Consider the following 23,971-nt stretch of genomic DNA (forward strand, 5'->3'; position numbering starts at 1 on the left):
TTTATTAACATAAAAGGCAAATTTGCCTTTTACAAAAATTGATAATACTAACATATTTGGCTTAGTATTTATTTTTTTTAAACATAAACTTCCTTATACCCAAGATTTATAAAAAAGAATTAAACCTAAAAATTATACAAGATTTATATTTAAAAAAATATGCAGCATATTTAGTAGAAAGTTTAACTCATTCAAGAATAAATGTAAAAAACCAAATTAAATAATAAAACATTCCACAGTAATACAACAAGAAAATCATAAGTATTGTTTCATACAGCTGGGCAAAGTAAACAAAATACTGTATCTATTATGAAATGCACGAATAAATAAATATAATTACCATTCACCATCTTTGAAAAAGTTCAAAAGGTTTGTTCTAGGAACAATACACTACACTAAATATATCAGATACGTGGGAATAACTATTGCCGAGTTCATGGAGTCTGTTTAATACGGCATTACAAGTATACACTGTCCGTGAATTGTTGCTACAAAACGGTGGCACCTGTCTAGTCATTCTTCCAGGCACCCTGAAGTTGACGATAGATAATAGTTCAGGGCAATCCCATAATTATTTATTTATTTACCCTGAAATGATTACGTATGGTTTACTATGATTAAAAATCAGCTAATTTTGCAATTAAAATACTCGGAGGACATAGGATTGAGCCTTCGAATACTAATCTTTAACTATGAAAGTCGGGTATATTATAATAAAATGACCCAAAATATTAAAAAAATTGTTTAATAGTTACGATAAAACAACGCTAACCTATAATAATTCTTTGTATGAGTTGTTTTTGATGAAAAAAGTAAAGGAAACGGATTAATCATTATGGTTAGGATATTTTATGACTCCATCTCTATATATTTTTAATATCAAATGTACTAAATGTGTAGATCATTATTAATCAAAGGCTTTTACAGTTTGTGTCATTATATATTATTGTTCCACTTCATTTTTAAAATTTTAACGAAATAATATGAGCATCACATTGCCCTTTTCAAGATTAATAAGAGACTAAAATAATATATTTAAAATGTACGAAATAAGTACAATTTTATACATATTTTTTTGTTTGTAATTAATCCCGAAGAAAGAAATGCGTTGCTGAAACTAGTTGGTTAAAAATCCAAAATAAAGTGGAGTTTGAAAGACAAATAGATTTTTTATTCAAAAATATAAATTTTACTTAAAATGAATGGCAAATATTAATGCTGCACGAGACTAAAAAATTGTATTTTAGAAATCGTAAGAATTAAACTGTCATTTCAATTGTCAAGCTGATCAGGACTTGAAATTAAATTGCCGAGTACATTTCTTCGAGTATGGATGTTCTTTCAATCGTTGAATGTATCGAGTCCAATGAGCAAAATAATGTTTTTGTTTTTTTTAAGTAGCCATAAGTAAGACATGACAATACTCATATTTTGATCAGGGCAGGGCAGTCGGAACCCTGTTATACCGTCATGCGTCATTAACAGTTAGCCTATTTGTCAGATTCTGTACTTTTACATTTGATTGGCTTTGCTTCCACATCTAAGCCAATAAATTACTTTTTAATACTAGTTCTAACGCCCCAATAGTGTAAACATTTCAATACATTATTTATTTTTCATTTTAAGATAACATTACGATCGACAATGGCATGGTGCACCAATGACGAAGTTCAGTGGTTTTTTAAAAAAAAAAAAAAATTCACTTGTTAATACTGTTAAACTAAGCCAAATTTTTTTGAAAATTTTTATGTATCGTATGAATGCATTCTCCTCGAATGCAACCCTGGTAGATCGATGAATCAAACATTTATGCTCCGAACTTATTTTGTACATATTCGATTGAAGATTTTAATACCTACGAACACGCACAGCGCAAAGATCTATGTTTCTCTGAAAACCGCACGTAAATCGGTTAAGCTGTTTAAGAGGAGTACGGTGACATCACACGTATAGAGGAATTATATATATAAAGATAATATCTTTTTACATTAGATGGTCGTGGCCAGGGGCCAGGTGGTACATAACATATAGAAAATTTCAAATCCAATAATTGGTTACTCGAATCCGCTACGCAATGACTTGTTTCTTATTTTGAAACACATTTTCTACCCCATTTCCAAGGCAAAGAGTAAATGTATCAAATGTTAAATTGTTTTATTTATTAATTACTAAAAATGCTTTTACGATTATTTTTATTTAATTTGTTATTTTAAGTTTTATTAGAAAATACAACATAAATTATAAATATAAACAAATAAGTATAAAAAATAGTACATAGGTCCAGTTAAAGTTCTTCACAAATATAACAGAACATGTTACACACCAAGGAGAAAATATTATACAAAAAAAGAAGACCACTGTAAGAAGGTGAAGAAAAGGAAATAAACGATGAAAAAATAAAGCGAGGAATCAGTACTGTGTTCTCATTTAGATATTTATACTGTGAAATTATATAACTTCAAAAATAAAAAAATAATTTGAACACTTTAACATGATATATTAGAGGGTATTAAAATCGTATTAAATCTCCATTGACGGATACTGAGAAATTTGCGAAAAACTTTGAAAAAAGAATGGCGTGATTTCTAAATATGCTTCTCTAACTCAATGGAGAATGCTGAGTTTGCGGTGTCAAGTAGTATAATTGAAATATGTTTTTGCAATATTTAGAGACCGTTTTGAATTACGCTATTATTTAGGTAGGTAGGTTTTTATGTATAGTTTATTTTGGCATCAATAACTAATCTTCCGATTTTGTTGGAGATATCTAAGTTTGCTTTTAATACCCTCATTTATCTATGTACAATTAATATATATTATTTTAATATGCTCGTATTATTTATCATAAGTGAAATTTGAATTATTCAATTATATTTTTTGAAATTTGAATTATAAATTATTCAATTAATTTAAAGATTCGGGTTGTGGTCCTGTGGCTAGTGTCTCGGACTCACGGACCAAAGGTCAGTGGTTCGAATCCCACTTTACCCCAACTTGATTCCCATTTTCTAATAGTGAGTTATTTACAACTCGTTGAAAATGGCCCTCAAAATTAAATATTTGGGTAAATCATAAGAACGCAAATATTTCTTTTTTACAAAAAAAAAAAAAAAAATATTATGAAAATAATTATTTCTCGCTTTATTTTTTCATCGTTTATTTCCCTTTCTTCACCTTCTTACAGTGGTCTTCTTTTTTTGTATAATATTTTCTCCTTGGCGTGTAACATGTTCTATTATATTTGCGAAGAACTTTAACTGGACCTATGTACTAATTTTTATACTTATTTGTTTATATTTATAATTTATGTTGTATTTTCTAATAAAAATTAAAATTACAAATTAAATAAAAATAATCGTAAAAGCATTTTTAGTCATTAATAAATTTACATGGAACTATTTAATAATTGATAAATTTACACTTTGCCTTAGAAATGGGGTAGAAAATGTGTTTCAAAATAAGAATCGAGTCATTGCGTAGCAGATTCGAGTAACCGATTATTGGATTCGAAATTTTCTATATGATATGTACCACCGGGCCCCTGGCTACGACCTTCTAATGTAAAAAGATATTATATTATATACAATGTACATCTATGCATAAGTAAACACATGGAATGAATATTAAAGAGTATCATTCAAATTAGTAAAATTTCTAGGTGGAAGTTCAATGTAATTTTGATCATTTATTAAACCACACAAGGTATTTTTTTATGGCGAATAATTATAAAAACAGAAATATAAGTATGAGCAACAATAGAAAATTACAAAACATCCGTCCACTTAAGAACTACATAATATATTATGGTAACATAATAAAGTTGCATACCTGAGGTAAACGTCGGCCTCGGAACTAACAGCTTCCGGTCGCGATGATAATCTCCATAAGGCTGATGGTAGTAGATCCCCTGTTCCGAAGGCATCTCGAAGTTGTCATTATGGAAGTCAACTTCGTCGATACCAGCGAAAGCAGCCGTTGAATCTCCGTGCAGAACAGTCCTTTGCATTGAATTCTTCCTAAGATCCTGCCTATATTCCTGTTCTGACGGGATATAATAGAAGCTGGAAGAAGTCGGTTCTCCTTCAGGACTTGCAGGACTGCTAGGATCCGGAGTATCTCCGAGGTGCCTTCTCATAAACGCGTAGTTTTCCAAGTCCCAAGGATCTACATACACTCGTGCAGAAGGAGGTTTAGAAAGAGAAGACTCCTCTTCCTCACTACCAAAATCCATAGAACTCCAGTAATTGGACGCGTTTCCCGGCATTTTGTAGCTATTTTTTTTTACATCTAATCAGTATTTTTTGTTAATTGAAAAAAACACAGTTAACATGTAACAATAAAATAGTTTTCACAATTGACAGGTGACAAACACTGATAGCAGAGAAAGTTTAATAATATTTAAGGTGTCTCGATCGATTTGTTTCGCAAGGGCGAAGGACTTTTCCATGTATTAATTTTAAACACGCACGATGAACTTTCGTTTCGCGCTGTTTTTCCGCGCAAGGTGCGCGCTTGGCGGGAAAGTGCTGCTCGAGCTAAACTTCAAATGCCACTGGCTGTAAAATCTAAAACGGCGCGCGCTGGCGCACTTACAGAATGTGAAAAAGGCGGGAGAAAATAGAATAATTATCCATTCTTATTTCGCGTTTCAATCAAAATAATACTCGAGCTATTTCAATAAATCCCTGTAACACTGTTATGTACAGAAATCTTACTTTTAAAATTTTGATAAATTGCAATAGTTTATCAATCAAACATGCCACTTATTTTTATGTTTCGAACATTCCTTTATAGTAAATATTTAGTTAATTTAAAAATCCTAAACATGTACATATGTACCTCAAAGGTAGACGGATGCAAATCCTAACTTCAAAAGTTTTAAAAAAGCCTAAAGAATCTACTTTCTCTAAGTGATTTCTAATAATTCAAGCATTAATTTATATTTTCAGTATTTTGATACATTGGTTCATTCATTATAAGAGTTACATTTTTTCGAAATCAATGGACATGGTTATAAACTGGTTACGAAAATCGAAATGACATTTCATCAAATTCTGGATTTGCATCAACTAATAATAAGAAAATAATTAAACTAGTTAAAATCCTTTGTGGATTTTTTTAGTTATCATGCGTTTTGCAATATATTATAAAGACGATTTATTTGTTTTTATTAACTTGCTACCCTCGAATCTGATTAAATGAAACAATCTAAAACCGGGTTGTTGTCGCGTGATAGTGTTGTATACTCACGGATAAAAGATTCAAATCCTACTCTACCACAAGTCAATTGCCATTTTTCCATCACAGGTTATTTTTTACAGCTTGTATAAAATGGTCTAAAAATGTTTATATTAGGCTTCATAATAACTGAAATATATATCAACAATATTTTGAGTTTGTCCAAATTTTTGTAGACAAGGACTGGATTTAACTCCCTGGGGAGCTGTTTATATTAACAAATTACAACAGAGATGAAGAACATTTAAGAGAAGGTTATTTAGAAGTCTAGGCATCTACAGGGCTTATGACCTGTCAATGGCTGGTTTAAGTTAATGGTTGGTTAAGTTTTAAGTTTCAGCTCTTTAACTTCACAAACATCAACAGATGAAAGAATTGAAGGAATATAGATGTTCAAATATAGGCAGAATGGTGAATGTTACACAGTGTGTAAAGTGGCCACTTCAACCAGCCATTGACGGGTCATAAGCCTTGTAGATGCCTAGACTTCTAAATAACCTTCTCTTAAATGTTCTTCATCTGTTTGTTTGTTGAAATTTTTAAAAGAAGATGGAGCTGTCTAATAGTTCCTACCTAATGTAAAATAAAACCTTAATCAGTACATGAATCTGTAAAACTGTATAATTTTGAATGAATTAATGAAATACTGCAAATAAATCCCGTCTTTTGTTCTATGTTAATCTTGTTTGTTTTTTTTTCTTTCTTCGTGGTTATGTCATACCATATTTATATGATATGAACTTTTAAATCATTAAAAAAGGAATGGCTCACGCTGCGTTGAAGTCTTTGTGGCCATTTTTCCCAAATTATGTTATAGCTTAATTTTAAGATGTATTTTTAAAGTGTTTTTTTTTGTAATTGAAATTCTATGCAAATATATGTCTGGAAAAATAAACAAAAAAAATACAATGTGGGGTATTGTTTTGAAATTTCATAATTCATCTTTCTCATATTTCTCTCATCCGCGCCGCCTATCACAACTTGATTCCCATTTTTTAGCACCGTAATGTACTACTATGTAGTGACATGAAAATTGAAATATTTGTGTCAATAAATCCATCAATGAAACTTTGCCAATACGCGCACTAGCGTACTGGCCGACGTAATGACCAGCGCAGCGTGTAGAGCCGCCTTAATACACCATAATATTTATTTATTTATTTTATTTAAAACTTCAATTACAAAGAATAAGTATTTCGTCGGACCTTTTGCTAAAAGCAATACCTTCCAGCCAACCAAAAAAACAGACTGGTCAGAAGAAGAGATTGGTCAAAATTTTGTATCAAAAAAACATAAATATATGCATATGTAAGGTAAAATAAAAATTAAAAATAACAGCGGTTTTTTCAATTTCGCTTGCACATATTAACGTTTTTTTTAAATGGTGATTTAACAAAAGATCGTTCAGTATATATAATATTTATTATACAGGGTGTTCGTCAGAACGTTGAATATACGAAAATGGGGAGTAGGTGGGGTCATCTGCTACCTACTGAGCCCCAAAGATTTTACCTAGCCCCCAAGATTTTTTTAATGTTTTTTTTTTTTTTTTAATTTTGGAATTTCGTAACTTTCATAACTTTAGCTCCTATACCTTTTTTAATGGGCAGATCTGATTTTTAAAATTTTTATTAAAACCTTAATGGTTGGTAGGTCTTTTTTTAATTAATATTTGTTCCATGTTATTGCTAGAAACAAAGTTATGAACCCTCAAACATAAAAAGATAGTTTAAAAAAAGTTAAAGATCAACTTCGCGTCTTCTTTATAAAAATACTAAAAGTCATGGAAGACTTCTGATTTTTTCAAAACGTTTCTAGAGTACGAGCTTTCTAATCGTGTAAAGTTTGTTTTGATATCTTTTTTGAAATCAGAGTTATTCGTGGTTACTTTACCTAGCTTGACCATTTTGTCGAAATTCTACTTTTGCGGAAAGTTAAATGTTTTGCAAAATTTATCAATGCAAAACTATTTTTTTATGTTTGAGGGTCCATAACTTTGTTTCTAGCAATAACATGGAACAAATATTAATTTAAAAAAGACTAACCAACCATTAAGGTTTTAATAAAAAAATTAAAAATCAGATCTGCCTATTAAAAAAAGGTATAGGAGCTAAAGTTATGAAAGTTACGAAATTCCAAAATTAAAAAAAAAAAACATTAAAAAAATCTTGGGGGCTAGGTAAAATCTTTGAGGCTCAGTAGGTAGCAGATGACCCCACCTCCTCCCCATTTTCGTATGTTTAACGTTATGCCGAACACCCTATATATAATTGATCTCCTACCTTACCTTTTTTGTCACAAACGTGTTAAAGTAATTATGCTTATGTATCGATTCCAGAAATATATTATGAAATATATATTTTTTTTAATTTGACTAATTATATTATACCTACACTGAACTTAGATGTAAATAATAAATATACGTACGCGGGAATAAAAAAAATAATCTTGTTTTCATGTAGCGCCTTAAAACATATTTTGCAGTTGCAGCGGAATTTTTTGAGTATTTTTTGATGCCAGAAATTTTATATGTAGACCTACGCCGTATTTCAATTCTCTAAATAATAAAGATATCGTATTAATAGAAATATTGTAAAAAATTAGATTATTGTTGATAGTTGCAGATTCTCGTACCAGGTTCGAACCATGCTCCTACACAACTTGATCCCTGTTTTCAAGCACTGTTATTTATTATTATTTGAAAATGATCCTTAATTTAATTATCAAATTAAATTATTTAAAAAAAATATATTTCATACTTGGTTACTTATTACGGTTTTATTACTTGATGCACAGTTTAGGATATTGAAAAAACGAATAAATTAATAATATCTAATTATAAATCCCTTGGCTGGATGCAGAACTATTTTTAATATATGTTAGAGCTATTTCCAATTGAGTAATAAATTCAGAATTACTACAAAGTTAAATACATTTTTCACAAAAAATAGTAAATTAGCCAACATGGATGATTGCAAAATAAATTACAAAAGTTATCACTTTTTCTTTGCGAACCACTTAACAAAAATTACAATATTGTTCTTAATATTCCCAGTCTATTTTAGTGTACATGTAATGTTCACAATACAGCGCTGAAGCTAATTATTCAAAACTAAAATTTACGAAACGCTTTTCACTTTCGCAACGAAAAAAATTAATAAAACCCTACTCGAGGAAGGTTGCTAAAACCTACCCCGTTATATTGGCTTTAATCTATTTTTAGGTTATTACATATAGCGATACTGGCAGCTTTGCTGCTGGCAGCGTGTTTACGTTTTCTATGGCCTGCGCAACACAATTTCGCGCCAGAACCGCGCATGTCACTTGTTTGGTGGAAAATAGTTGTTCTTTTCCTTATTTTATTATATCAGTTATATTAACGCGTAAAATAGCAAAGAAACATCAATTGCTCTCATTTAAGTGCTTGAATTAAGATGAGAGAAACGTTATTCCGGAAAATTTATGCGGTTGTGAACTTAATTTGGGTTTTATGATCTCAGAAGCACGCGAACTTTACTTTGTTTACCGGTAATGCGGTAATAAGTTGTGAATTTGCAAATCTTATGTCTGTTTAAACATGAACATCTTGAATATGGATGAGTACATCAAAACTCTTCAAGATCCTTCGAAACAACATTTGAAGGTTAAAACCTATCGTAATGTTCTTCAATCATCGGAAAGCAACTGCATTCCGGAGGAGAAGGTTAAGATACTCCTGGATTTGTTTAAAAATGACGTGTTGGTCGATATACAATGCTCTTCCTCTCTCTTGGGTACAATTAAGAATATTGTGAACAAAGTCAAGGTATGTTGTCATATTACCTGTACAAACTTGTATAATACCTATGACGTATTTTATGTACTTATTTTTAACCGTACTTGAATTCATTTCTTTTAAACGATTTAAGTATGATTTTTCCTATTCCTTAAAACGGTTATAACAATAAAAATTTCTGTGTGCATTACCAATAATAACGTGTATCATATTAATAGCACTAAGATAAGTTTTGTATTTCTGAAATTACTCTCCGTGTGACGCTCAAGTTCTCTTCGGCTTCTTCTTCGTCAGTTCTGCCGATTGGTCCGCTGGTTTACCGGAAATCTTTCACAACTCTCTAATAATTGGTTGATTCATATGAATTAGTGAAGTCATTCAATGTAATTCGTTTTTATTAATATTTCTATACATATTTTTTCATACATTTTCAAGAAACTGCCATACAATTTAATTCTATGACTTTGTATCCTACTCCACGAATGCTACAAATAAAACAAGCGGTGCATCCAAATCATTAAAATTACCCCATGTTATACTGTTTTTTGAAATATTAAAAAAATAAGAATATTGTAGTTTTTATTTTTATTACAGTTTCCGGAGGCAAATAAGAGGCATCGGGCATAAGCAAGAGACTGTCAGCCATAATCGGCTAGCTTCTGCTTTGTAGAGCGTCATCTCTGGCACAAGTCGACGAGGATGAATGTCAAAGACTCTACAAAGCCAAAATTAGCCGATTATACCTACCGATTGGCCTACCGTCTCTTTCTTAAGCCTGATGTATCTTATTTACCTTTGGCAACTACTTTCTGTGGTGTTTTTTCAGCTGTTTGTAGATTTTATATATGTTATTTTTACAGGATGGAACTTATCCAGAATTTTCCAAACTGACGAGTACTGCAAACACAATATTTGATCTTCTGATCATGACTGCTCCACTGCACCAAATGCAGAGTGTCCAAAAGTCCTCTCTGGATGTACTAATTAGTTACCCTGACTCGTGCCTGCTTAGGGTGGTGACTTCGTATCCTCAGAATATCTGTACCCTCATGATACAGTACCTTAGCATGCCCACCATTGATCTGTTGACTAAAAAAATGGTAAGTTAAGTTTGAAAATAAAATATGACATTGGTTATTTCATCTCTATTAATTTTTTGTCTAACGACAAATGGCAATTACGTCCAACCAACTATCCAAATTAATATTGATACTAGTCTTCAATAGGAAAAAAGGAATAAATGGATAGAAAGAGAGTAGTATTTGAGGAAGAGATAAGAAATGTTTCATCAGATGTGATTTAACCTTTCCTTTACTGCGCCAAAAACATCCGCGCGTTACGGTGCTGTTTAGTCATTACACATTAAAAAAATTAAAGATTTTAAACCGGAAAAATGTAATATTCATAGGCAATTGCTTCATTTATATATAGTTGAAGTCAAAAGTGATAATATTTTAAATCTAATTGCTAAAAACACGAAAAAACCTTTAGTCCACGCTCGAAAGAACTGCTCCGACAAAACTCTGAGAGCTGCTAACTTGCGTCTGACAGAAGTACCGGAAACTTTGCTGTTCGCGTGTGGGACGCGTGCAATTGTCTCTCTTGCTCCCGAATATACCTGTAGTATCGAGAGTGAGAAGTAAAGAGTGTGCAAGACAATTTCACTTCACACTCCGCAACATGTGACACATTGGTGAATATTCTATTGTATTGGTAATTTATCTCCGACTTTTGATAAAATGCTTTTTCTGCAATAAGCATTAATTATTCATTAAAAAGTATTTTATCTCATACTTAAATGTATAACGGAGGAATACCGAAAATATTAACCCAGAATTTATTATGTTTATAGAGACATTAAAGTTATTAAATGCCATGTGTACTAGCTAAACATCTCCGGGAAGGGAGAGTTAAACTTGCTGTAGAAACATCCTTGACAGTGGAGATGATTCCACAGTTGGGCCGCACGTACAGTATATTAGTTTGTAAAGAAAGAGGAATTGTGGATGGTATTATGGATAAAGAGTGTGCTTTGAGAATCCGAATGAAGAGGTAAGCCACAATCTGATGAGCGATTTTGCGAAATGCATTAAAATAATTTGTATGTGGGTTCGAGTACAGAAAGATTGATAATTATGCAGTGAACTAATTTGACAAAATATAAAAAACCTTGTTGTTTGCGGCTATATTTTTAGTTGTCAATATTTTTCTTCTTTTAGATATTGGAGTTACTTCTGAACTGGTTGAGAGTTATTCCGCAGAACAAGAGAAGTGAGTTTGTGGCTGATGGCCTGAATACTTGGTTCTCACATCTCATCCCAATGCTGTACATTCCTGGCAATGCTCATAGAAAAGTCGCATTGGAGGCTTTGGAAAACATACTCCCAGAGTTGAATCAAATTGACTATGAAAACAACTCCAAATGGTTGATCATTCGTAATAATATTAAAGATAAAGAAATGTATGTTTGTATTATATTTTCAGTACATAAATAATGTGTGTCAATGTTACTTTAACTTTTACAAGATGATACCTCTTTTTTAGATATGCCGCTTTTATACAACGCCTCTTCCAAAGCTCCGATGAATTGTGGTCCAGGCAATTCTGCTGCATGATAAGGCTCATCGGGAAAGATCTGAAAAAGAATGGCTCTTTGCTGAATGGATTACTTCCTGTGCTAGAGCACACATTCAAAATAGAAAAAAGCAGAAAAGAATCATTTGTCTGTTGGAAACTTATAGTTGATATGTTCATCGCTAACAATAACGTCAACTACAAAGCAATTAAGTTGCTAACTGCGCCATTCATTGTAAATAATGCCAAGTCGGAAGAAATAGCCATTGTAAAATTTGATTTGTGGTGGAATTTCATTATAGTCATCAAAGATCTAATCAACATTCGTAAAGAGTCAAACTTGTATCCATTTTTAAATTTCTGCACCGGATGTGACAGGAAGATCGAAAAAAGAGAAGGTAAAAAAGAAGAAATCATTCCCGGTTTAGTATTTAAAAAATTGCAAGATTTTACATTAAAAGCTGTTGTGGAACTTTTTGGACACGAGGCACAGTGCCTCGGATGCATCGGCGATAGTTTCCCCAGAATAACCGAATCAGTTTTGAATGTTACCACATTTAAAGAATCTCCAGAGCGTTGGATCATTGTTGCTGAGAAAATAACAATATTGATCAGTGAGCACTTATCCGAAGCGAATGAATCTCAGAGAAAAGATTTCAATCAGTTAACAAGATGTATTTGGACTTCTCTTATAAACGTTTCTTCCAAAGTTGAGGAGTTGTCGAAGACATTTGACGATATATTAAAGTCACTTCAAGAATTGACGAAGGTAAGAGATTTTGAGTAACTTAATAAATTATTAACATATAAACAAAGAATATTTTACAATACAATGATATTTGTTCATAAAATTATAAACTCTAATAAAAAAACAGAATTTTGGAAAAAAATTGATCGGAACCAGCATGAACACGATCACAATACTAGAGAAAAGAACAAAATTAGACTTCCATTTAGAAAAAAGGCAAAGTCACAAAATTCAATTTTATTTAAAGCAATTAAAAAGTATTACGAAATGGAAAAAAATATTTATGAAGAAAAAAACATATCAAAATTTAAAATAATGGTCAAGACATATGTGATAAACAATTTATAAATTAAATATATTGGCAATGTTATTATTAGAACACACATAACAATATGTATGATATGTGTGCCCTACTTTAAGATTTAAATAATAATAAATAATAATAATAATAATTATAATTTGATGTTAATTGAATTATAGATGAGCACTTCTTAAATATGTTTTTAGGAATCATCTGATAATGCGGAACTGGCTGAGTTAATAGTGAGGCAAATTTTACCGATAGTGGCTAATACTAAAGAAGGATATACAAGCAGTTTTTTAAACGAAGTAAACGTTAATGATGAATCAAAGCACACTCCGATACAGTCACTTATATTACTTTTGCTATCACCATCACTTTACAAAAGGTTAGTATGTATATGTGATAACTGTTTTTTTATTTATTTATTTACACCGTAATACAAAATTTAATAACTGTTATTATATTTTCATTTGCAGAGACTCGATGGATTTAAAACTATTTTCTTTTTCAAATTTGACTACCGCAGGATTGGACGCCTGTGTCATAGCTTTCTGCGGATGGATTTTACCTAAACTGTCTAACATCGGTCACTGTCCCGCACTGTGGTGCAACCTTGCAGAAGATATGTGTTGCGACAACTATATCTTCAATAAAGATATTTGCAATGCTGTTCTCGTATGGCTACTGAACCAGGACATCTCAAACCCAAAGGTTTGTATGAAACTTACTTTATGAGCACTAAATTTGCAACTTAGTTCGACGCATAGCATAATTCTACCGAATTCTTCAGGTAAAGAAGAAACTTTCATATTTTATCTTTTTTTTTTAAACACGTTCCGGGACACGTTTTTCTCATAGGATCCACACATATCATTACTTTCTTATTTTTTTGAATATTTTACTTCCGATTAGACTACTTACTTCAGTTTCATGTAGGCTATAACTGTCTTTTGGACTGCCGGCTACAGCCGTTATTTCCTAAATAAGATACACGATTTTGACAATTGTCATTTCTTAAATGAGAGACATGATATTGATGACTACGTGTTAAAAAAAAACATCGTTATTGCCTTATCCCTACCCAATGGTGCCTAGGGCACTGACTGGTATACTAAACGCGGCTTATTTTGATAGTCTGTTACATGAAGATAAAGGGATCCGACATGTGCTTCGGACGCCAGTCTGGCGACTGTAAAATATTGCAAATATTGAATTAAATCCGGATCTCAGGCATGGTAGGCAAACCCACTAACCAGTGGACATCAAAGTACTAATATCTCGATTTCCCTTTTAATAATTTTTAACGAGTAAGTAACTAAAAACACTTATCCAGGGTTTTATTTCACACACATAACTGTATTGTTTATTTCGCTCAAACATGGAAATTTCTTTAGTGCGAATATTTACCTAACCGTTATTCTATTTTTATACATTATTTACAGATAGTGCATGTTGCATCATCATGGAAGAAGCTCTTTACATTTATGGGTCTGAAAGTTTCGACTCTGAAAAGAAATTTGAACGATTTATTTGATGAAAATATCGTCAGTACGATTCTGAATTCTTCTAAAGATCTGGATCATCCTTCCAGATGTCTTGTATCAATGTGTATTCTACCATCCATCATAAAGAGAAGACTGGAAGATCATCCTGGTAAGTGTTACGCAGTTGCAGCAAAGAGTCTCCATTTTTACTCTGTGAAATCAGCCCGTGATTATAATCGGCTACTGAGATGTTTACGGTTGATGCTGGCATTTGAAAGACTCAACTTCATGTCCCACTCTCTGTAATCTTGGTGTCTATGGTTTTTCATCTGTTTTCACTGTAAGGCCGGAGAGACAATAATTCCTATAAAATTTCTTCCGTTCGTTACATTTTTGTTTCAAGATCTGTTGGTATCCCTTTCGGTCGATAATGCAGACTTTCTACAAATCAGTATAACCGAAGATATTTTAGATAAGGATTTCGAATATTATGTTATGTGAGATAGAGTAATTTCACACAATAATTTCTGTAATTCTGACATTTTTTTATCAATGGGCTCTACATGAAGTTACAAGTGCTAGCTGACTGTAAATTATTGATGTTTCTTTAGTAATATGAGGCTGTAATTTGTATTACTCAGTATATTTTTTTGAATTTTTGTACATTAAAATTCAATCGTATGTATATTATTTTCTAGCTGGATATGTAACTTATATTACGCCAGCCTTGGAGGGGATCCAAAATCTTTTAAGTCATGTGGAAAAGATGGAAGTGACGGATGTTTCTGTTATTAGTATTTGTGAAGTTACTGATGCGGTAGGAGCAATATTATCTGCGTATAACAGTCGCAGAGCGACACCTCCGTATGTTCAACTCCTTTTTAAAGTGTCAGAAAAGATGCTTGGGTCAATTCTCTTTATGATCAATCAGGTAAAATATGGCATTTATAAAGAATTGATAAAATATTATGTTATAAAACAATGGTGTGTTTTTAGAATAATTAAAAATTTTAATCGATTTTCTTTTCAGAAATGGGATGCATGTCAGATGGATTTATATGTTCAGAGTTTATTGGACACATTGCCATATTTCACAATCCCAGTGTTCAAGACCAAGTTCAACAAATCAATTCTAGATATAATATCACAACTTTTAAAACGTAATAACACTCCTTCGATTAAAAGTAAATGTTACAGTATACTGGATCAACTATTAAAAAAGTATGAAACATCTACGAAGAATTCCACCATTGATGAATGCACAGCTTCAAAAATTCAGAAAATTCTAGGAACATCTACAATAGATGATAAATCCTTTAAGTTCCCTGATCGCGCAGTAAAAAATACGCCTATCAAAGAAAAAGAAGTAATTAACAAGGATAAAGACACACCGAAAGGTTCAAAGAATGGTAAGCTTAAGAAAACTAAGTCAGACGATGAGTTTGTTCTTATTAAACCATCATGGAAATTTGATCCCAAGAAACTAACAGAACATCAAAAGGAAGTGCTTACACGGCGTCGTGAAAATATCCCAGCCCTTTATGAAGATCTGTCCCAGTCTCAAGATGACTACAGTATGAAACCTTGGAAGCCCGTTGGTTATACTTCAGAAGGTGTAAGTGATTCTTCCAGGAGTCGCGACCGAGAAGAAAATCTTAAGGATACTAAATCAGTTCCTGAGAAACAAATTCACAAATTAGCGACTAATAATAACGTTGAAGATACTTCAGCTAAAAAAGTTCTTAGAAATATACCTAATCCGATTTCTATTGGTTCTGCTAAAGATTTGAATACTTGCCAGGTAACTGAGATTTTGAAGGAAAAGCCAACATTGCAAAAAAATATCAGCCCTGAAATCAATGATGCAAATATAGAGAATATTGATTTAAAACTTGCAAAATCAGATAGTCCAAAACTGATTGATAGACTGAATAAAAAGAATTCTATCCAATCCAGGCTAGAAATGAATATGAAAAAGTTAAGAGAAGTATCTACTAATAGGTTATCTAGTCCTCCATGCAATCCACTTAGTCCTACTCTTCCTGAATCTGAACGTCCACTTAGAATGAAAAGGAAACCGAACAAATTTGATCCTGATGATTCTCGATTTATGGGAAAGCGAAGGGCGTCGACATCAGTCATTGAAGATAGACCAATCACAATCGCTTCTATTATTCCCATTTCCAACAAATCTAATCCCATACAAGATAACCTACTGCCAAACACTAAAGAGTCCCAACCTGATGATAAAAATAGCGAAATCACTCCTACCAAAATTAAAAAGAAGAAATCGAGGCTTATGAAAGAATTAGAAATTGATACGGTCGAGGGGCATCCCGCCAAGGATATTTTTAGTGATACTCTTAAAAAAAGCAAACGAAGAAGCATTGGTGGACAAGACACAGCTTGTCAAAAAAATGATGAGAATGTGAAAAAAAGAAAAAGAATGTCTTCAGTCAAAAAATCTGCCGAAACATGTTCTACTGACATAGTTGAGGAAGTCACGGATGGGTCTACAACCCCGAAAGCTTCCAGCGAACATGTTGGCCCAGCTTCAGTATTGAATAATGTAGATGAGCCTGTAGAAATAATTTCACTGAATGATTCTATTATAAATAATAGTAAAAACACTTCCACTGACAACCAGTCTCTTATCGTTATTTCTGATTGTGAAAATGGGCCAACCTTACCTGAATCCGAAGATGTTATTGAAAGTTCTCAGGATTCAAGTTCATCTTCAATAAAGGTGCCGAGAAGAATTTCAGTGGCGAGATTGAAAATTTCAATAAAGAATATAATATCACCAGCAACTGTAGTCAATTCGCAACCTATTCACGTTATCAATTCTGAGGAAATAATTCTGTCTGGTGAAGAAATAGTTGTAAATGATGTCCTCGCACCTTTTGTTGAAACGCCAAAGCGTAAATCTAAGGAGATTAAATCACCTTCCAGTGAAATAACTCAAAAAGAAACAAATCATTTAGAAGAAACAACAAAGTCTGGTATCAGATTAGAGAAGAATGAGATTCCTGTTTCAGATGATTATGATTCTTTTTCCGAAACAGCTACGTCTCAAAATGTCTCAGTAACTCTTCAAGTTCAAGTGAACAAAAGTCCTCCAAATGTCACTAAAAATATATCTTCTGCAGTTACCATAGTAGAATATGAAGAAAATGCTACCTTATCTTCGGAACAATTAGCTGAAATGGATACATTGCCTATTTTGAATTCCAACTGTGATAATCTGTCTGAGAAGAATGAATCTTCAGCTGGCCTATCTACACAAGAAATAGCGGAAGCTGATACAGAGCCAATGGATCGCGAAGAATCTTTAGGCAACCAGGCACCAATTGAAATGCACGGTGCTGACTCAAAGGAAGCACTAGCTGAAAATGATCTCAAGACAAATGATAATATTGTGAAGGATAACTCAGACATTATTGAATTATCCGATGACGAAGAATTTAGTAGTCGTCTTACTGCAACTATTTTATCCTCCCCACATAAAGAAGACGTGGAAGATAGAAACACTGAGCTATTAAATAGCACAATCGATATTTCACCTATCAAGAGTGTTACTTTATCCGAGGATACAACATGTATGGAAGATGAAGCATGCGTAGACATACCTGGCACATCCTCCCCAGAAAGGGTTGAGCAAGAAATAACTGTGGAAGATCAAGTTTCCTCTATCGATAAAGAATGCATTTCACCAGCAAAAGTTATAGACGTTAGAGTAACATCTCCGGTCAAACCACTGCAGAAAGTTTCTTCTCCTGATTTATTCATAAGTGAAAAAGTTTCTCCCGAAAAACCCTCTATCTCTGACAGTAATTTTTCGCCACCTCGACCTGCATCTGCAGTATCTAGTCCCAGCAGTATGTTGGATCAAAAGAAAAATCGACCGATGATGAGTAGGATCAACGGAAGGGCTGCCCAAATGCTAGGATTATGTAAAATTGATTTAGATAATAAAGAGTGTTCCGATAAAAATAATATGTCACCCAAAGGAACTATTGCCCGCAAAAATTTACACAACACATATGGAAATAGTTTAGATACTCGGAATAAGAAACGGGAAGATTCAGAACTATTGGAATTCAGTAAAGTTCTTCCGTCGCCTTACGCTTCTCCAGCTGGACCGATTTTGAAGAAAATTCTTGACGATCAAACTCTCTCCCCTTCCAGTAAAGTGAGTTACATATTTATTGTTTCAATATGTATCTGAGAATTTTATTATGTTTATTAATATAACTTGTATTATATATAGTTGATATATATTGTGAATAAAATAAAAATTAATTTGCTCGTTTTTTTTCAGAAAAAAAGAGTAAGTTTTCACGATCCACCAGTTTCAACTTCTATAAAAGTACAAAAATACATAGAAAATGTATCGGGGGTAAGGTCTCCACAGGCTAAGACCAGGAACCATAAGGACGAATTCAGTTTTATGAAATCACCCAAGGTCGTTAAATGTTTAGTTAAGAAGATGGAAACAGACGGAAGCATAGCTGCGTTGATATTGGACACTGTCCTAACTAAAACCTCTCTTCTCTCTGATGTTTGTTCCTTGGATACTGATACGCAGCAAGATATGGATATTACGGACTTCTGCTTGCTCGATGATACTCTTCCCGTTTACCCGAGTTTGTGTGAGTGTACACTTTCAATAAGCGAGGTGGCATCGGAATTGTCATCAACCATGTGGAAAGACTCATTCCTGGACGACATTAAGGATGAGATATCCACCATTGGAGATCTAGCAAAATTAACAGAATTAAAGATAAACAGACTACCCATAAAGTTTCCTAAAGTTAAAACCGTGAAAAAAGCACTAGCATCCCTTGAAAATAAATTGTTAAAAAAAAAATCATCAGAACAGAGTGAAGCTACTGATATTGTCAAAGACAAAGAGATTATAGAAAACACTGTCAATCCTTTGCAAGAATTTGAAAAAGATGATTCTCCCGAAAAAGACGTAGTAACTGAAGAAAACTTGGCTAATGATTCTTCAACTGTAAGATTAATGATAGAAGAAAGTTTTGATTCAACTGCTGACAATGAAGATGTTGAATCACAAGCTGATGCGGGTGTTGTAGAATTCCCACCTTCTCCGGAGTGTGTTGTATTGGAGGAGCCTGAATGTGGAGACGAAGAAGTCCCACTCAGAGGAAGTAAACGAAAAATGGCTAGTCCCAATGTTCCACATAAGAAAAGCAAAAACAATGTACCAGAAGATGAGGATATTATAAAAGAGGATTCTGTGATCAAAACTGACATCATTGAAGATCATGTTGAAAGGGTAAATTTATTTATGTAGTATAAAAAAATATTATATGTATTTGTTTATCCTGTATTTATTGTAAATTAATATTCTACATTGAGTTCTAAAAACATAACTTAGTATTTCCAAAACGAATGTCTTTTTAGCTCGCTGAATTTTCTTGAATTATTAAAAAATAAGTTCTGTGGAGAAGCCGGATAGTTTTATTACCATAACTGTCAGATTACCAATATTAACCAGTTCTAGAAATACATTGCCGGGGCAAAATATAAAGCTAATCCCGCACAACACTGTGGGAGTAAATAATGAGAATTTATAAAGATAATTAACTTATTTTATTTTTTTGCAACAGAGAGGAAAAACAAACTGTTGCAACAAATTTAAATGTGAATAACTCCCTAGGGAGGAAATCCAGCCAGTCTGCAAGCATTTGGACATACTCAAAACATTTATTCTTATTTATTTATCTAAAGCATACAAAAATTAACTTATAAATTATCAAATCCTACTGAACTGCATAAAATGCAGTTCGTCAGCAGGTGCTTATAGTTAAGTTCTAATATATATATATATATACATCATTTTTTTTTTTATAAATCTTGTATTATTTTTAATTCATGTTTTTTTTTTTTTTAATATTAAGCCAAATATGTTAGTGTTATAATTTTTTGTAAAAGGCAGATTTGCCGTTTATGGTAGTAAAATAAAAATAAAATAATCTTATCTCTTAAATTCTATAATATGTATTTATATTTTTGACACTTGTGCAATAATAATACACACATGTCCACCCTCATTCCATTATAACACCCACTCACCCACCCTCACACACTTATACTAACACAAACACACTAGCATGTATTGTACGAGTATTTAATGTATTTCTGTGTATATCTGTCATTGGTTTTATTCTCTGTATATTTTATTTGTCATATTTTTTTTTACATGTATTATTACTTAGTGTTGATATCCCTAATAAATAAAATAAAATAAACATGTAAAACATTGTATAATCAACTAAATTTGACATTCCTTTATGGCTGACAAGAAAAGTTAGTTAATTTAAAATTGATGGGATAGATGATTTTTTGTTAATCATTAGAAAAAATAATTATTAACTGATTTAATCTGTTGTTAAATTGCTCATTCAAAAATAGGAAATCGCCCATTATCGTATGATTTTTTCCAAGAATTGTCAGCTGACAGGTTCTTAAGGATGTGCTGATATAATTAAATACACAAAATGTCAACTTTAGTTCTGTAAATCATCTTTTCATGGTAAAATATTGTACTGATTATTTAAGTAATAATGTACGTAAATATGTAGGTACTTCAAAATTCACTTGAATTTCCAGATTATATCAAGATTTGGACTTTCAATGACATCTGTAGATTAAATGCTTATATATCTTTTTAAAAACTATTTTTTTTCCCACAACTTTCCTCTTCAATGTATTATCTCTATATTTAAGAAATCTTAATTCAAAATTTCAGTCATTATTATTATTTTTTAAACATTGACTGTTCCAAATAGGTTCCTTGCGAAGATCCAGGCCAAATGTCAGAAGACAATGCTGTAGAGATACAGAAGAGATTGCTGCAGCATCCTGCTGCTCTTACATTCCTCAGCGACAACTTGGTAGACCATGTAACGGATGAAGATGCGATCAGGATCCAAAATCAACTCATGGAGAAACCATCAGTGAAGCAGTACATTAGCGATAACATTCATAAATTCCTTAACCATAATCTTTTTGACAACCCGGCAATCGCGCAATATGTCGAAGATAATCTCCATAAATTTTTCAACGTAAAAATTGAAAGGCGAACCAAAAGTCTCGACCAGTAGTCAAATAACATATTTAAAGACAGAATTGCCTCCTTGGCGATGAAAAATGTAATTTTAAAATAAATATATCAATATTATGGTATATTTGCTCAGTTTAAGTTTTTGATACATTTTTTTATTTGAATTACTATTTTACATTTTCATTTTATTTGTAAATAATTTCATTGTTGCAATAGTTTGTTCCTAATTATTATGATATATAAATTTATTACAAAAAGTACATACTCAGTGATCACTGGTGGCCATCATTAATATAAATTTACAGGTACCTTTTATTTTTATATTTATGAAATAAGTTCTTTTTTATATGATTCTATGTTAATGGAATTCTATTTATGCAATTTATTGTCTCTGTTTTTATAGCTGTAACTTTAACGATTAAAAAATGTTATGTGGTATTCCTTTTTTATGTTGTATTATTTAGAAGCTTTAAAAATAACTGTATTCGTTGCGAAATGTGTACTAATTCTGTCGACATGGCAAGAAGTATACTCATGATGTATGTATATGTACGTTAATATATTAAATATTCAACTGATCCCGCTAGTTATGTTCTTTCAGTGTAGTTTTACCAATGAATTTGAAATTATGTGATAAGTATGTTATAAATTTATGTGTGAATGTATGTTTATAGACTTTATGTTAAAACATCATTCCATAAGTGTTTTGGCTTAAGAAAAACATTATCAAATAGTATGTATATATGTTTGTATCCATGTATCATCTTAAAAATCAATCAAATTTAATTATTTTTGTAAAGACCTTTATATTACAGGTGTAATTCCATTTTCCTTAGTACATAATATAACAGTGAAATTTGTTATTTTAGGTAACATGCTTCTTTGTATTCTCTACAATATATTGTAGAACTCTAGATATTGATGCTGCTTCTTATAATTATTAACTTCAATGGCCCAAAATTCTTATTGGAATAACTGCAAATATAAAGAAATAAAAATAATGATTTGTCGTCTTTTATTTTGGGTATTTTGAGGGCAGGCATGGAAAATCATATTTTCACCTTGTTGAGCCAAAAATGGCCATAAACATAAAATTGAAACATTCAAGTCAGTAAGTGAAAATCTTTGATGGAAGTTCATTGTAATTAATTTATTATATAATTAAAAGACGAAACTGGTCACTGGTTTTTCCAAATTTGTGGATTAAAGTATAACTGGTATTTTATTTCTATAATAAAATATAAAATTGAGATAAGTAAGGTCAAAATCAAATTTGCTAAAGGGGACAAAAATTTAAACGAAATATCCAACTGGTGATTTATTGAAAAATTCATTTTTTTAATTCTCATTCCAAGTATTGTACACACGGTTTATGACCTAAAGTGTCTTGGCGGCTGTGAGAATTGTATTATGCTACGTTTTCATCAACTGAATGAATTTAACATATTTTTCTTTACTTACATGCTGGGTGTCTATTATAATAAAGAATTTGTATCCCTGGTGCTTGTATTTGAGTGAAAATTGACAATTATGAGGATAAATAATTGTGAAATATGTATACCACAACATTCTTTGGTAATGAATGGTTTCAGTAATAATATTCTTTTTTATTAAATATGTAATATGAGAGAGTTTTTTTATGAATTGATTGCTTTTGATGATCTCGACTTCCTTCTCCGGTTTATATGTTGAGCGCTTGTTTCTGTTCGCAACGAGTGAACATTCTGTATGTTCTTACACAATAGATCTGTCGTCCGCCTTTTTATGCTTTCTGATGCTCCTGACTGACAAACGCCGTGCATGTTACCAAACAATAATCAATGCATCTACATGTAAATTAAATAATAATTTTTACTATTTCTTAATGTTGGCCTTCTATTCCAATCAAAAAATGCTCCATACTTCTCTGTGCAACTTGTGAGAAGACTTGGTCGGGGGCATTTTCTCCATGCCAGATTAGTAAGGTTACTTTATCAATGAAACATTAATTCCTGTCAATTTAAAAAAAAATAATCTTGCAATTTTTTTCTGTATAGTACGTGTAAAATCATATTTATGTCAATAAGTCATGGGTTAGAATCGTCCGACCCCAATATTGGTATGCCAAATCAATTAATTCAAGTGTGAAAACAAAGTTATAAATTTAAAATGTTCACGATTAATTTTTAATTAATATTTCATGTAGATTAATGGATGTACAATGAATAAATGGATGGCTCACAAGTTTTTTTGTGTTTTTCTACTGACATTTCTTGGTGGAACTGCATTTTAATTAATGTTTAAAATAAAATTAATTCAAGTATTATGTAAAAATATTTTAATTTTTTGTCCGTCTCGTGACCAAATGGTCAGCGCGTTACCATACCAAAGTCTCAGGTATTCCCATAGCTATACAAAATCATGATTGGCAACCCCTTCTTTCACTTGTATTATGTCCCCACCAGTCTGATGATGTGTCGGTCACCACGATTCCGGTCACCGGTCACTGGTGAAAATTATATCAACGCTGGAAAATAATAAGTTACCAAACGACACGTAGCAACTTTACAGAAAATCCAATAAAAGTGTTTTTGTTTTTTTTTCTAATAAATGAAAAAAATCTTACACATATGTATTATTTTGGCGTAATTTCTATATAATTTTAATGAAATTTTAACGTACGAGATTCTTTATTAATTGAAAAAAAAAAGTTGCTACATGTCACTTGGTAACTTTTCCTTTTCAGCATCAATATAATATGAAAATGGAAAAAAAT

General features: G+C 31.8%; 2 protein-coding genes across 2 annotated transcripts in view; one reads left to right on the forward strand and one right to left on the reverse strand.

Moving 5' to 3' along the window:
• Window positions 1-4,609, reverse strand: part of LOC148283657 (uncharacterized) — a 50,639-nt gene extending 46,030 nt beyond the window's left edge. The window contains exon 1 of the mRNA XM_088243471.1: window positions 3,829-4,609. Coding sequence (XP_088099597.1) covers window positions 3,829-4,264 — 436 coding nt within the window. The 5' untranslated portion in view covers window positions 4,265-4,609. The remainder of the gene's footprint in view (window positions 1-3,828) is intronic.
• A 3,850-nt stretch (window positions 4,610-8,459) lies between these two features.
• On the forward strand, window positions 8,460-22,214 carry LOC148283659 (uncharacterized). Its single transcript, XM_088243470.1, has 11 exons — window positions 8,460-9,043; window positions 9,874-10,113; window positions 11,233-11,474; window positions 11,558-12,356; window positions 12,843-13,024; window positions 13,116-13,350; window positions 14,082-14,292; window positions 14,822-15,054; window positions 15,154-18,315; window positions 18,445-19,425; window positions 20,942-22,214. The coding sequence occupies exons 1-11, from the start codon at window positions 8,816-8,818 to the stop codon at window positions 21,254-21,256; spliced, it is 6,828 nt and encodes a 2,275-aa protein (XP_088099596.1). The 5' UTR covers window positions 8,460-8,815; the 3' UTR covers window positions 21,257-22,214.
• The last annotated feature ends 1,757 nt before the right edge of the window (window positions 22,215-23,971 follow it).

This window comes from Micrasema longulum, unplaced genomic scaffold (assembly GCF_059751315.1).
Source record: "Micrasema longulum isolate JH-2025_06_02 unplaced genomic scaffold, ASM5975131v1 h1tg000214l, whole genome shotgun sequence".
In the NCBI taxonomy this organism is placed as follows: domain Eukaryota; kingdom Metazoa; phylum Arthropoda; class Insecta; order Trichoptera; family Brachycentridae; genus Micrasema; species Micrasema longulum.

Bases quoted from the DNA above. Each gene is read 5' to 3' on its own strand.
- LOC148283659 (XM_088243470.1), top strand. From the start codon at position 8,816: ATGAACATCTTGAATATGGATGAGTACATCAAAACTCTTCAAGATCCT. The intron at 14,293-14,821 runs GTAAGTGTTACG...ATTATTTTCTAG, and splicing joins AAGACTGGAAGATCATCCTG to CTGGATATGTAACTTATATT. The intron at 15,055-15,153 runs GTAAAATATGGC...TTTTCTTTTCAG, and splicing joins TTCTCTTTATGATCAATCAG to AAATGGGATGCATGTCAGAT.